At 45.3% G+C, this 14440-nt stretch overlaps 1 protein-coding gene across 1 annotated transcript in view; it reads left to right on the forward strand.

Annotated features, from left to right (window-relative positions):
* Positions 1 to 14440, forward strand: part of KCNQ3 (potassium voltage-gated channel subfamily Q member 3) — a 298069-nt gene that overhangs the window by 265950 nt on the left and 17679 nt on the right. The window contains exons 10-11 of the mRNA XM_025993503.2: positions 12857 to 13059; positions 13967 to 14069. Of these exons, the coding sequence (XP_025849288.2) occupies positions 12857 to 13059; positions 13967 to 14069 (306 nt within the window). The remainder of the gene's footprint in view (positions 1 to 12856; positions 13060 to 13966; positions 14070 to 14440) is intronic.

Raw genomic sequence — 14440 nt, forward strand, 5'->3', positions numbered from 1 at the left:
ACCATGCCCTCCTGTCCTCAGGGGTAGCGAGTCAGTTCAGTTGTCTGAAGACACATGAACTTGGCACTTGCTCTCTCTTGGCCAAGAACTCTTAAATCACATCTTCAGTCCAGCTTGTTCCTTCACTTCATTTGGGACTCTGCCTAATATCACCTCCTGAGAGAGACCCTCTTTGACCCTCTGCCCATGCCCCATCCATCTCTATGCCCTTGATCCTACTTCATTTTCATTGTTAGCATGGATGATTATCTATTATATTATGTATTTGTTTCTTGTCTGCCTTCCTTACTAGATAGAATGTCTCAGAATGATTAGGCTCTGTTTTGTTCACTGTGTTATCTCCAGCACCTAAAACAATGCCTGGAAAAATAACCCAACACATGATCAGCTCTCAGTAGATATTAATTTACTGAAAAAGTGAGTGGGCATGTGGATGGATGGATGGATGGATGGATGGATGGATGGATGGACAAACTCTTATTCTACAACTGTCATAAACCCACCTTAACCATCTTGGACTAAGAAAGAAATGCAATGGCTCACATAGCCACCCATCAGAGAGGGTGAGATCCCTGAGAAACAAGGAATGGGATTCTTCTGGGGTTTCTCCTTTCCTCTCTTGTCTCCACTTCTTTCTGGTTTCACTGTCACTGACTTTCTATACTGATGAAGGTGTCCATGCAAGCAGCCCCGTGATCATGGGGACAGAACATTTTTCCCTCTTTCTCTGTCCTTTACCCAACACCAGTTTGAGAAACCCCAGGGAAGCACTTAGATTGGCCCAGTTTGGGTCACATACTCATGCTTTGAATAATGCGTATGGCTCAGAGAGTGAGAGGCCACGGCTAACCAAATTCTGGGTCTTGTGTCCACCTATTATGAGTTGTGTGGGTCCAAGATGTCATGAGTGATAGCCCCCATTAGAGCACTTGGTTGAATTTGGAAGAATCAGCTCTCCAGTTGAATAGGGTCCTTTTCCCCAGAGAAGCGGGGATGGAAACAAAGCAGACAAAAATGACAGCTGCCCATGACAGGCATAAGTTTCACCTGAAGTTTTTCAAATGCCTAAAAATAATGTTGCATTAAAGAACACCAACAATAAGCCATACTGAGGCTCACTTATTCCATAGATTATACCAGAAAAGACTGACACTTTATGGTAGGAACATCATTTTAAACCTCAATCGCAACTATTCAGTAGACATGCAACAGGGCCGATAATTTAGAGGCATTTGTTGAGAGAAAATAGTGTTTTTGTGAATTTTTGAAACAGGTAACTGTGTTGACAATAATGGCTTGCTTGAGCCATATTGTTTACTTTGTATTTTCAAACAATTCAATCTTAACAGCAGCATCTGGGACTCTTCTGCTCTGTATCCATCTTTGGAGAGGGAAGATGTTCATCCCAGGCATCTTCTTTATTTCCTGTCTCATTGCTATGTCCTTCCCATGGCAAAGCTGTCCCATTTAGTAAAGGATCATTCTTTGGGTCAAAGAATTTAAGTATAATAACAATATTACTGTTTTCCAGCTATAGTTGTAAGCACATCTAGCCCTCACAGCTACCCTAATGGGGAAGATACTATTTTGAATCCCTATTTTACAGATGAGAAAATTGAGATTCAAAGAGACAAGTGATTTGTGTGGGATCCTACAGCTAGACAGTGGCAAGAACAAAAGCTGAGGTGGTTGGGCCAGCTTGATGGTGTGTGGTTTCAGCCACCATGCTGTTTCTTATATGTGTTGGGGTCTGTTAGGTTACTGCAGTCAGTCCCCTTCTTCTTGCTTTGTTTTCTTCTACTCTTCCTTGGCTCACTGTAGATGGAGTCCCTGCCATGAGAGGAGGCTGTGGAGACAGGGAAAGGCACAGAGCCAGGATCTCTGATGGAGTGAAGGAGCATTTGGTCAGACACTATAATTCACACTTTACCTTCTCCCTGTGACACTGACCACATGAAATTGATCTCACAGGATGACAGATGATGTTGGCAATAAATCTACTTCTGGGCCCTGGAATCAATGCCTGTTAAAGGTGTTCAGGAATTTAGAGATTAATCCAATCCCCCAATTTTACTGATGAGAAGATTGTTGCCCAGAGCAAAATAAGAGTCTTGGATACAATTCCATAGCTATTAATGTTCTGTCCTGCCAAGCAGACCCTGCAACACTAGTCCCAGGCTGCAGAATAGCTAAGATGTAGAAAATTTGGACCAATTTCGTTGAGCTTCAGGGTGATCCCCAACATGTCCTGAGGGCTTAGTGTCAGTTTCCTTTTTGGAAAATGGGGTGTGCCTATTTATAGCACCCCTTTTCCTCTGAATTGTGAGCTGAGAAGTAGGAGTCGGAAACAGATCAAAATGTAGGCCACATTCGCTGCGTGAAGCAGGATTGGCTCTGGGAGCAACAGTGAGTGTCCTAACACTTCCCTCTAAGTTTGGCCTTAGGACCAGCACACAGAGCAGACACTCACTCACCCAGGCAGATACCTGTGGCCATGGCTTGTCTGACTCCATGGGGCACTGAGAGCCAGACAGAGACCATTTGTGTCCCTGAAGACAGGAATGACCTTTAATGTTGAAGTCTACCCAATTAAGAAGATGGGCCAATGGCTATTTCACATACCTTCATCAGATAATTCACCTCGTCCCATGGGAAGATGCCAGTAGAGGGCTAGGGGTTTCTTCTCAATCCTTCTAAGAGTGTGGAAATTCCATTTTTATGACTTTACAAAAATATGAAAAAAGATGGTCCTCCCTACCCTTCCTGTGGCCTCCTGTCTCCACATGATACATCATTCTTTAGCCCACATAAATGTTATACAGCTCTCTGGCTTGGTTCCATCAGTCTGAAAACAGTACTCATCCTCTATGCCCTCACCTTTTGCTGCCTTGGTTTCCTGGGGCTGCCATAACAAACCACCGCAAACTGTGTGACTCAAATCAACAGAAATTCATTTTCTCACTGTTCTCGAGGTTGGACATCTTAAATCAAGATGTCATCAGAGCCATATCCTTCCAATGGCCATGGGGATTGCATCCTCCTTGCCTCCTCCTGGCTTCTGGTGATTTTTGGTAATCCTTGGCATTCCTTGGCCTTGTGGGCCCATCACTCCATTCTCTCTGCCTCCATTTTCATGTGGCTTTCTTCCCTTTGTGTGCATCTGTATCTCTGTACCCAAACCTCCCTCTCCTTTCTCTTATAAAGACACCAGTCATTGGACTAAGAGCTCATCCTACTCCAGTGTGAGGTCATATCAATTGATTACATCTGCAAAGGCTCTATTTCCAAAAAAGTTCACATTGGCAGCTATCAGGTCAGGGTTTGAGCATATCTTTTGAGAAACACATTTGCCAAAGGCAAGCACAATTGGTTTGCATATATGGTGGGAAGCTGTCTGAGCAGATCCAGGATATATGATTTTCAGAGGGACATTTATGAAAGTTTGATTTCAGTATCTCCTGCACAGATGAAGAAGGTGAAAGAACTCACACAAATCTCAGCCCAAATTGCACAAATAGGATTGGATCCTATGTCTACCTGGCTCCCTCCGGAGCTGTGGTCCTCTCTCCTCTTTAACCAGGGACTAAAAATAAACAGGTGGTTGAATTAAGAGGTAGTCATGGCAACAGAAGCTGAGAACAGACTCCAGAATTAGACCATCAGACCTCAATGCCTGGCTGCCCTACTTACTAGCTGAGTGTTCTTGGGTAACTCAAGCAGCCTCTCATGTCCTCATGTCCTTATCTGTGAAGTGGGGATGACTTCTAGGCTGATTGGAATGGTACATGTGGCCTGGCACATAGTAAATTCTCACTAGAGATTGGTGCTGGTCAGTTGGTATATTCTTCATATGTGAGATTTGGATACACAGAGAAAATAATTCTTCTAGGAAAGCAACAGAGATAAGTGTCTTGCTCCTCACTTACATTAGTGTGTGAGTCTGGGTGTCCTCTGAGCACCAGCTGTAAATGTCCTGGAATCGTGCTCACAGATTCCCAGATTCACTGGATCAGAGGAAGTAGGCCATTGGTTTAGCTAACTTTGCAAACCTGTCCAGATGGAAGAAAACCAGATTAACACATCAGGTTTATTTCCAGGTCGTGAAGCTGTTTCTATAGCCCTGCAGCCAACTGAATCACGATCTGCCTCCTTGTCCTCGCTTTATCTGCCCCGACCCTTCCCCAACCCAGATAGTCCCTTGGAAGCCACACTTACCTGTCCTAGGCTGTCTCATCCCTAGAAGGTAGAAGTCAGACTAGGGGATCTCTAAGCCATTTCAGGTACTGTGTGCTGTGAGTTTGTGGCCACAGCAGCAGAACTGGTTCCATGTTATGCTGCTGCATCAGACACTGTGAGTTATGGGTCGCTCTTGACGAATTTTGACTGCGTGTTCTTAGACACATTGCCAAACCTCCATATGTCATTTCCCCAGCAATGTAATAGTTATGGTGAGAGTACCTACCTCCTTAGGACTATTGTAAGAATTAGATGCTTAGAATAGAGCCTTACCCATGACAAGTACTACACAGGGTTTGCTTTTATTATGATCACTGTTATTATCCTGATCAGCACCCATGCTTCTGGGCTTTCTGTCCCCAGTCTTTTCTTACATAATGCAGGTCTGGCTTAGGAGTCACATCAACTTCTGTCTGAATCCTAGCTTTGCGATACTTTTATCCTCCCTCTCACCCTCCCTCCTTCTTTCCTTCCTTCCTTTCTTTAAGAGCCCTGCTTTGCGTCAGACCCTGGAGATTCCCAGAAAATTGGAACTCTTCGTCTGGCAGGGAGGCAGATGTGTCAACGGAAGAAGAACAGTGCAGTGTGGAGGGTGCTGGTATGGGAATGTTATAGACACATGGGGTAGAGAGAACAAAGAAAGAAAGGAGCTCTGAGTTCTGCCTGCAGATCAGGAAAGGATCCACAGGGGTATTTGCTTTAGTCTGTCAAGGACTGAGTAGCCTTTCACTGGGCTAAGAGAGGGGTTAAGACCCTAATTTTGTCCCTTCTCTCCTTCATGCTTTCATCCTTCGAACTAACAATGATTGAGTGCCTAGGCCTGTGTTCTTGCCACAGGCCATCTATTTCTATCTGAGAAATCCATGGGAATGCCAACACATTAAAGAAGAAGAGCATGCAGATATCCCAAGGAAATGCACAAAATGCCTAAACACATTAGTCTTCATTTCTGTGTACCGAAATTTATTTTGTAGCTACAAACAAAGGATATGAGTTATTGGGTTCTCCCAGCCCTACTGTGAACAATGTGAGAGCCTAGAGAAATTATCACTTTCTTCATCAACATCAGTGCCATTAATGGAGGGCCTGTCAAATTCCAACCCCTGATGAGTGCCTGCTGTACCTGCATTGTCATCTAATCCCCAGTTAAGATTTCCCACTTTATTAAAAAAGAAACAGGGTCGAGACAGCAATTTGCATTCATAGTCTTTTCTCAGAAAAAAATAGGACACTCAGGCCTCAAAGATTTGGCACACGGATGGTGACAGGTTGACAGGTGTTTTTTTGTTTGTTTGTTTTTATCTCTTTGCCTTCTCAGTCTTTTTTGATGCAGACCATGATGCTAAAGGAGCCTTCTAAAAGAGGGCTGCCTATCTTGTGTAAGGCTCCACCTTTTCCATCTGGAAAGATGGAAGGATGAAAGCATGATGGAGAGAAGGGACAAAATCCTGTAGGTTGGATTGGCTGCTCTGTGCTGGTCAGAGGGTTTCTCACAACAAAACACAAGACAGATTGACCTCTTCTTCCAAAAGACTCTTCTCTTGGCTGCAGTGACACTATGCTCGGGTTGTTCCCCTCTATTTATCCCTTACCCATCCATCCATCCTCTTATTCAATGACTTTTCATGAAGATCCTTTTGTGTCCCAGAAACCATAGTAAGGATTATAGCTACAGATAAGAAAGACAAGGTCCGCAAGTGTTTACTTGACAGATGTCATTCAGTGTTCCTTCCTAACATGTCCCAAGCTGAACTCTTGTTTTTCAATTTAAGTTTTATTAGCTTTTCCAGGAAAGACATGCCCAACAAAAAGTGGCATGAGGAGGGTAGAGAATATAGTCAAGTTGGTCCCAAGAGAAGTTGTTCACTAAGCACAATTTGCCTTTGACGTTCTTTCACTCACCTGCTGGGTTTTCTCCCTTCCAACTTCTTCATGGCATCACAGCCTCGTTGACAACTGCTCTTCACTACTGCCATCTTATTCCATACCCTGGATGGGAGATAGGGCAGGGATTGCATTTAAAAGTACCACTCCCTCTCTGTGTCTCTCATGAATAAATTTAGAAAATTATTTTTTAAAAAAGTACCACTCCCCTTCCCCCCCCCCAATAAAGTACCACTCCCAGGTCTCTCTCTTTGTACTTTGTTCATAGGAGCACTTTTATGAGTTTTTAATGTGCAAAAATAGGTGAAGAGCTGAATTTGAGATTAGGGATAAAAGAGAGTTTAGTTGAATTGAGAGTAAGAAAAATTTAGACTGGAACAAGACTCAACCTAGAGGGAGTATATTAGACAGGGGAAATGGTAGTGTACAGGGAGGCCAGAATCCAGCAGGGTGGCCTAGCCACTGAACAATTTCCAGTGTAGAGTGTTTAAATGACTTTTTAATTTAATTTTTAAATTTTAATTTTCTGGGAGAAAAACCACCATTTGCATGGTTTATAAATCAAAATAATATAGAATCATATTGTGAAATGTCGTGATCCAACTTGTGTCCCGATGAATCCTTTTCTGCCCTTTCATCCCACACAGGTCATTTCTTTTTTGAATTTCTAGGGTATCTTTCTTTTCAGTTTCCTCATGCAAACATAAAGCAAAATTAACTTATACTTTTTATTTTTCCACTTTCCTAATGTGTTTTAGTAGTGATAGCTAATATTCAATTTAAGTTATTTGAGCTGTGAGGCAAAATCTCACAATTTAGTAAAATCTGCCTCACATAACAGTCTTGTACGAAGTGTGTGATTGCATATGTGTCACGGAAAGGGGCTGCCAAGTTCAACTTTTGGTTTCTTCTCCAAATCCCTCCTTTTTTTTTTTTTTTGTTCCCATCTTGCTCATCTAAAACAATGTCATCACCACTTACCCATTTGTGTAGTTGGAAACCTAGCAGCGGCTCCTTATCTGTCTCTTTCCCTCACAAACTACATGGAGTCCATCAGGGAAGACTGTTGTGGTTCCAAAATACAAGTCAGAGTTCTACTCTCCTCCCACCATGATCACCCTGATTCATGCCACTAGCACCTCTCACCTGGAAAACTTCGTGATTTCTCATTGGTCTTTTTTTGTCCTCATTCTCCTTCAATCCACCACCAAGCAGCTGTTTTGTTCCTTTTTTTTTTAATTTTTGATTGTAGTAACATACACATAACAGAAAAATGGTTGGCTTAATCACTTTTAAGTATATAGTGAAGTATGTGCACCTTGTTGTGCAACCAATCTCCAGAACTGCCTCATCTTGTAAAACTGAAACTCAGAACCCATTAAAAACAACTCATTTTCTGCTCTCCCCAGTCCCTGACAACCACCATTCTACTCTCTATCTCTATGAATTTGACTACTCCAGATACCTCATATGAGTAGAATCATACACTATTTGTCTTTTTGTTACTGGCTTATTTAACTTTACATAATGCATTCAAGATTAATTGTGGCATGTGTCCGAACTTCCTCCCTGAATGATATTCCACTGTGTAGATTTATCCATTGATTCCTTGATGGACTTTTGGGTTGTTTCTACCTTCTGGCATTGTGAATAGTGCTGCTGTGAACAGGGTTGTTCTTTCTTAAATGCAAAGTTGCTATACTCTTCCCTTCATAAAACTCTTAATGGCTTCCAAGTGCCCTTAAAATCAAGCAGAAATTTCTATTTTCTGTTCTTAATTCTGAATCATACTTCTAGAATTCCTGCCAATCTCGTCTCCTACCTCACCTTGGGCCAATCTGCCCTTCATTCACAATGTTCTGGTCATGTACCCCCCTTCTGTTACACCCAGTGTTCACACCCCTTGTACCCACAAGTGGTTCTTCTGCCTAGGGAATGCTTGCCCCTTTTCTTTGAGGTCTGGCTTCTCACCTTTCAGGTCTCAGCTTCACCATCCGGACTACCATCACTTCGATCTCACACTACTGAGACCAGCCACTTAATTGGTCTTCCCATCTACCCAAGAGGCCTTTCCTTACCACTCCACCAAAGTCAACCTCCTGTTACACTCCACTACTGCCCTCTCTTTGTTCCTTGGTCAGATTTATAGCAGTCTGCATGTCTGTTTGCTTATTATATGTCTCCCCAACCTCATCATAAGCTCATTGGAAGCTGAAAACCATGTCTGTTTCAGTTATTACTATATCCTCAGCAGGTTACCAAGGGCCTAGCATTTACAAGGTGTAAAATACATTTTTGTTGAATAAATAAATAACATTAGCTTTATTTTACAGGTGGAAAAACTAAATCAGAAAGAGCTAATCACTTAACCAAGTTGAAATCTTAACTACAGAGTTGAAGTTTGAACACAGATCTCTTACTCCAAAGTCCACTCTTTCCATCATGCAGCATCCCTCCCTCAGCTGAAGTTGGATGCATTTTATTAATAAAAGATCACGTATTGTTTTCTTTCATTCATTCAGTATCCAAATAACGCTTTCAGTGGTGACAGCATGCCAGGTGCTGTGTTAGGTACTGGGTAATTGACCCAAGTATGGTTTGTGGACAGTTAGCTTACCTTTTAGTTACTCAGACTCAACAACATGGACATTTTGGGTGGGATGATTCCTTGTTGTCAGGGGCTACCCTGTGTGTTTGTAGGATGTCTAGCAGCATCCCTGGCCTTGACCCATTGGAGTCCAAGAGCACACCCCAAGTTATGCCAATCAAACATGATTCCAGACATTACCAGATGTCCACTGAGGGGCAAATTTTCCCCCAGTTGAGAACCACTGCTTTTATGAAAAAGAATCCCTAGTAACTCAAAGATTTCACCATGGTGGCCAAGGGCCATGGTTGAGAAAGGCCCACAGAAACCACAATGAGTGAATAGGTAATTGGAGAAAGAGGGGAAGTGAGCCTTGAGGCTGATTCTTAGACCAAGTTCAGATGAAAAGTCAGAGTCATTTAGATAAAAGGAAGGATGAAGGTTTTCCTGGGTACAGGTCATGACACACACAAAGGCGAGGAAGCGTGAATGTCAGGGAACTGCATAGAGTTTGACATGGCTGGAGTAACTGGAGGCGGAGCCCAGGGGAAGTGCTATATCTGCCAGGACAGACTTTACTTTTTGATTTTTACTTTTCTGCCTCTAATCTATCTATTTCTAGTTTTACAATTCATGTTTGAAAATAGTTTGTTCACAATAAATCAGGGCCCCCAGGTAGCCAAGAAAATCTGATGTCAGCTCCAAGGAAGGCTTTGCAAGACCTGTAGAACTCTCCAAGCCCGAATTATGTGCTAGAAATCCATAAGGAGAAGGGCAGAGATGGGATTGTGTTTCAGGGGTGAACTTTGCCTAGCATCTGATTATCCTCCAGAGTCTTGGATTTCAAGCAATGCAATTAAGAAGTAAGCTGATCACCCCCATTGCTGGAGGAGGAATTCTGTAAGCCTCTTAGGTGTGATGGCTGGGAATAATTCAGAGCTGAGGTTTCTGACTGATGCCTGACGCCTCTGGGTTCCTAATGCTGTTGGAATCTCTCATAAACCGTCCTCTGTGACCATGGGGTATCACATAAACATCACCGAAGCAATTCAGACTCTTAAAGGTTGCAGTGAAAGTACTGAAATGCCAAACAGGCAAATCCTAAATCCCAACACAGACAGAACCAAGAGGGCCCTCTCATTAACTTCCTAAATCTCAGGTGTTGTGATTTCCAGTCAGGACAGTGTGGTTGCTGTTACTCTTGTCTTGCTTAGTTGATCTGGAATTAACCTCTGTATATACACTTATCTCCTGCTGAGGTCAGGTTAAGTGACAATGGTGAGACTGGCATTAGGAAGCACTGTAAAATAATATATAAATCTCAAGAACTTATCTTGGTTCATTTTTTTAAAAACCACTTATTTTGTGGCTCAGGAAATTTTATCCCTCCTTTACACACATGCCATTAGCCCTCTCCTACTTCTGCAGGAAGAGGATTATTTACCAAGATAATGGTGACAGCCAGCATTCACTGAAGGCTTCTCCAATCCTCATTCCAGAAGTGGGCTAAGAACTTTCCATGCATTCCCTCATTTAACTCTTGCAGAGCCATGCACAGCGAGAGCTGTCATCACCTTACATGTGAGGAGCTGGAGCCAGAAAGAGTGACTTCTGTATCCCGGGTCACCTGTTCCTCAGGACCTTATCCTTCAGGGCTGGGAGTGCCCCCAAAGGCCATGATTTTCGCTGCCACCCTGAACATGGGAATGTGCTGAGGAAGGGTGGGTCGTGGGCTCAGAGACAACCAGGCTGAGTCTTTGCTTTGCTGGGACTGCACATCCTGGGGTGGGGGTGGGGCAGTGGAAACGTGCAGCCTGCACACGCTGTGTGACTGTGACAGAGAAAACTGCAGCATGTTGTTGGAGCACTCGGGGAGTACCTGATTTCCAGGGGAGGGGGGGATGCCCAGGCTTTTTTAAAGGTAGTTAACAATGAGGTGGGCTGAGAAGGCAGGGTGTGGGGCAGGTGGAGGAGCTGGGCATGCCCAACCATGCAGGTGGGGACACAGGGCCAGCCTGAGTCTTGGGGCAGATGGAAGGACAGATCCGCTGGATGGTATCACAAGACACAGTAGGCAGGTGCCAAGAAGAAGCGGACCAGGTGGGAGACTGTCCTAAAGTCCCCCTTTTACTGAACTCATGGGCAAGAAAGCCTTCTATCTGTTCAGTTGACTTCCTGCCTTGTCCAGTACTTTTAGCCCATGGCCCCTGGTAGATTTCTCTGTCCTAGCAATCATTCATCCAGAACTGGTCAGGAAAGCCACTCTGAAAAATCTGTCTTTGGCACAGGGAGCAAAGAGCCATCTGAGTACTAGAGTTTCCCAGAATGTACTCTGGTCAGGTTATTAATGTAACGACACTGGGAGAGAGAGAACACTCCAGAGGGAGCCAGGAGTCATGACTGCCCATCCATATGTTCATTCACTTATTAATTAACCAAATATGTCCTAGTGCCTTCTCTTTGCCAGGCCGAAGGCAGGAAACATTATACATCTTCCCATATGTCATGCTCCCCGGACCAAACTCTGTGCAGCAGGTGCCGTTAGGCCCGCGTACCATTGAGGATCTGGTGCTAAGAGAGTTCAGGGCACCTGCTCAGCAAGGCGAGTGTTCTTTGCTCCTCCAAGTTTCCAACACCCATGACCTCCCCCCCACCCCCTTGCTACAGAGATACCAGAAGCTTCTGGCAGAAAGCACATGGTTGCAATACCCCGACACACTCCTTAGAAAAACTAAATCAGCTCAGGCCAATGCAGAGTGACCTCAATAACCCATATTCATCCACTTACTAATTTATTCTACAAGTACATGGTGCACTCACCGTGTGCCAAGCTCTGTGTGGGGTAGTAGGAGGAAGCCACTGAGTGGAGTCTGTCAATGTGTGAAAACTTGCAGCGTGGCTTTTCTCTGGTAAAAGGCCCTTGTTCCTCATGCCCACTAGAGTGGGGGTGGAGGTTGAGAAATAGAGGGATAGAGAGAGAAAAATAATATATTTATAGAGCACCTACTGTGTGCCAGGCTCTACGCCAAATCCTTGATAACATCATCTCATAGCAAGTAGGTAAAGAGGAGAGTGGGCATCCCTACTTTAAAGATGAGACGCCTGAGACTCAGAAAGTGCACGGATTTGCCCAAGGTCACCTGCATGGCCAGGGGTGGAGCTGGACCCAGTTTTGCACCGGGGCTACTTTACGTGGGACTTACTAACCTTTGTGTGTGTGTGTGTGTGTGTGTGCGCGCACGCCAAGAACACTTTTGGCAGTGTAATGAAGTCCAGGGAAACTTTCTCAGAATCAATCTTGAATTCTTAAAGAAAATGCATACAGTTTACAAAAGAAACAGACTGTATTGTTAACTATCAAAATACTAAAACATTTGAGACGCAGGCGTGCATGTGCTTCTCCGTGATGGATTTAATGACAAGACCTGTGGCTGGTCAGGATACTACTATAATCTGGAAACAGCTCTGAGCACAGCAGTCCCCAGAGATAATAAGATCTAAAATGCCCCGTGATTTCTGTTGTGGAAGACACAAGTTAAGACTGGGGCATTGAGGAGATTGCTAGGGTTTGTTACCCACATTCATAATCGAGAGATGTGCTGATTTCAGTTAGAGGTTAGTAAACTAAAGATGCACTGTTTTTCCCCATCCAAGCCTAGGGACCGCCTCCCCTCCACGTGCTATCCACGGGGTGGGAGGATCTGCAGACATCTGGGTTAGGGTGCCTGCTTTCTGTAATTTCTATCATTCGAGTCTGTTTGAGGAACCTTTGAAAGGCCTCTTCTGTGAGAGCTGCTCCCTGAGCACCAGAGCATGGTACCAAGGAGGTTACTGATGCAGAGGAGACGGGACAGGGGAAGGCATGGAGCTCAGCCACCTGTCACTGTGAGCTGGGCATTTGATGTCCTCTATGTCCTTTGAGCTCCATGTGAGCATCCGAGGAAAGTGAAGTGCAGAGAAGTTAAGCAGCGTGCCCACGGGGTCCTGGCTCATGAGCTGCCGAGCCCCGTCCCACCCCGAGCCGCCAAGTCAGCTTTAGCCTCCCCCAGCACGCGTGGAGGTCAAGTGTGAGTCTTTATGGAGAGGGACGGGGAATCACGAAAGCCTGCACTCAAGGAGGAAAATTGTTCACTTTTGCTTATTTTGTAGCCAAAAGCTGGGTCTCTTGGATCGGGTTCGCCTTTCTAATCCTCGTGGTAGCAATACTAAAGGAAAGCTATTTACCCCTCTGAATGTAGATGCCATAGAAGAAAGTCCTTCTAAAGAACCAAAGCCTGTGGGCTTAAACAATAAAGAACGTTTCCGCACCGCCTTCCGCATGAAAGCCTACGCTTTCTGGCAGAGCTCTGAAGGTGAGGCCCTTCTCATCCCTGGCTCTCTGTCTCCTCCTCTTCTCCCTCTGCCTCACTCGCCCTCCCCTTCCTCCCCTCCTCCTTCCCCAGGGGAAGATCTGCCCTCCCTTCCCTCTCCTCCATCCCTCCCTCCCCAAAGGGAAGACCCGCCCCGTTTGTAGAGCAGCCCATCCCTACCTCCCTGAACCAGTTTCACGTTTCACCCCATGCACACCCGCCAGGCTGGGAGCACCTGTGGCACCTCCCCACAGCTCAGGGAGCAGGGGGCTCCCAAGTTAGCTGTTCTCCAGGCCAGGATTGCCACACTCATCTAGCAGGTACCTCCAGGGAGCCTTGGGACTGAAAGCCTTGATCCCCAAGGGTGGCTACATGGAGGTCAACTTGAAGGGATAGACAGGGCCAGGTGCAGAGTGATCTCGAGACCTAGGGGCCTCAGTACCCCCGGGTGCGGGAAGAGGTCATAGAAAAGAGCAATATGTCTGTATGTCCCTTTGGCTTGTGACAAGGGAGGACAAGCAGGGCTCAGAAGGTGACCCCACAAGGCCACCAGGGTAGTGACTGACAGAGCAAGAATCTGGACTCGGGTGTCTGACTGTAACACGCATGTAGATGGATGCCCTTAGTCTCTGAGAGGCCACTCAGGAACCCCAAAACTTAGTCACCACCTTGTTAGCCTTCTCCCTAGTCAACAGTCCTGAACTTCGGGCACCTCTGACACTCATGTCTGGAGAATAGAAGGACATGCTAAGAAGGCCTGAATGGTGTCACAACTGGAGAACACCACATGGTTTCACCCAGTGGGAGCAAAGACTCTGGCAGTTGAGCGTTGATAGCTCTGACCAGATGGGGTCCCCAAGCCTTTCCACATGCCATGGCCTGCTGTTTGATATGTGTGTCTCCCTCCCAGATGCTGGGACAGGCGATCCCATGGCAGAAGACAGGGCCTACGGAAATGATTTCCTCATCGAAGAGATGATCCCTACCCTGAAGGCCGCCATCCGAGCCGTCAGGTGAGGCCCCCTCCTCCCCACTGAGGGCCTCCCCAGGCCCTAGTTCAATTCCCACAGGATATTGGCTTTGGGAAGGGCAGTGGGAAGCCCGTCAAGTAACTCCTGAGTCAGGTCCAAGAGCATGTCAATACTCTAACGGGTATACTGCCTGAAGAAAAATGATTTTTACATTAGCAGAGAATCATGGGTAACTCTTGCTCACTGGATTATAAAAATGCTCCCACAGCCTCTTGGCCGTATTTCCAATTGTTATGCTCTTGTCTGGCTTTGGCCACCATTTATTTTACAGGTCTCGGAGGGGGCGGGTATATTGACGTGGAGCTTTCTTGCTTTATAGGCTTCCTTTGTAGGAGTTCTCTTCCTTTATAGGC

Source organism: Vulpes vulpes, chromosome 13, assembly GCF_048418805.1.
Source record: "Vulpes vulpes isolate BD-2025 chromosome 13, VulVul3, whole genome shotgun sequence".
Classification (NCBI taxonomy): Eukaryota; Metazoa; Chordata; class Mammalia; order Carnivora; family Canidae; genus Vulpes; species Vulpes vulpes.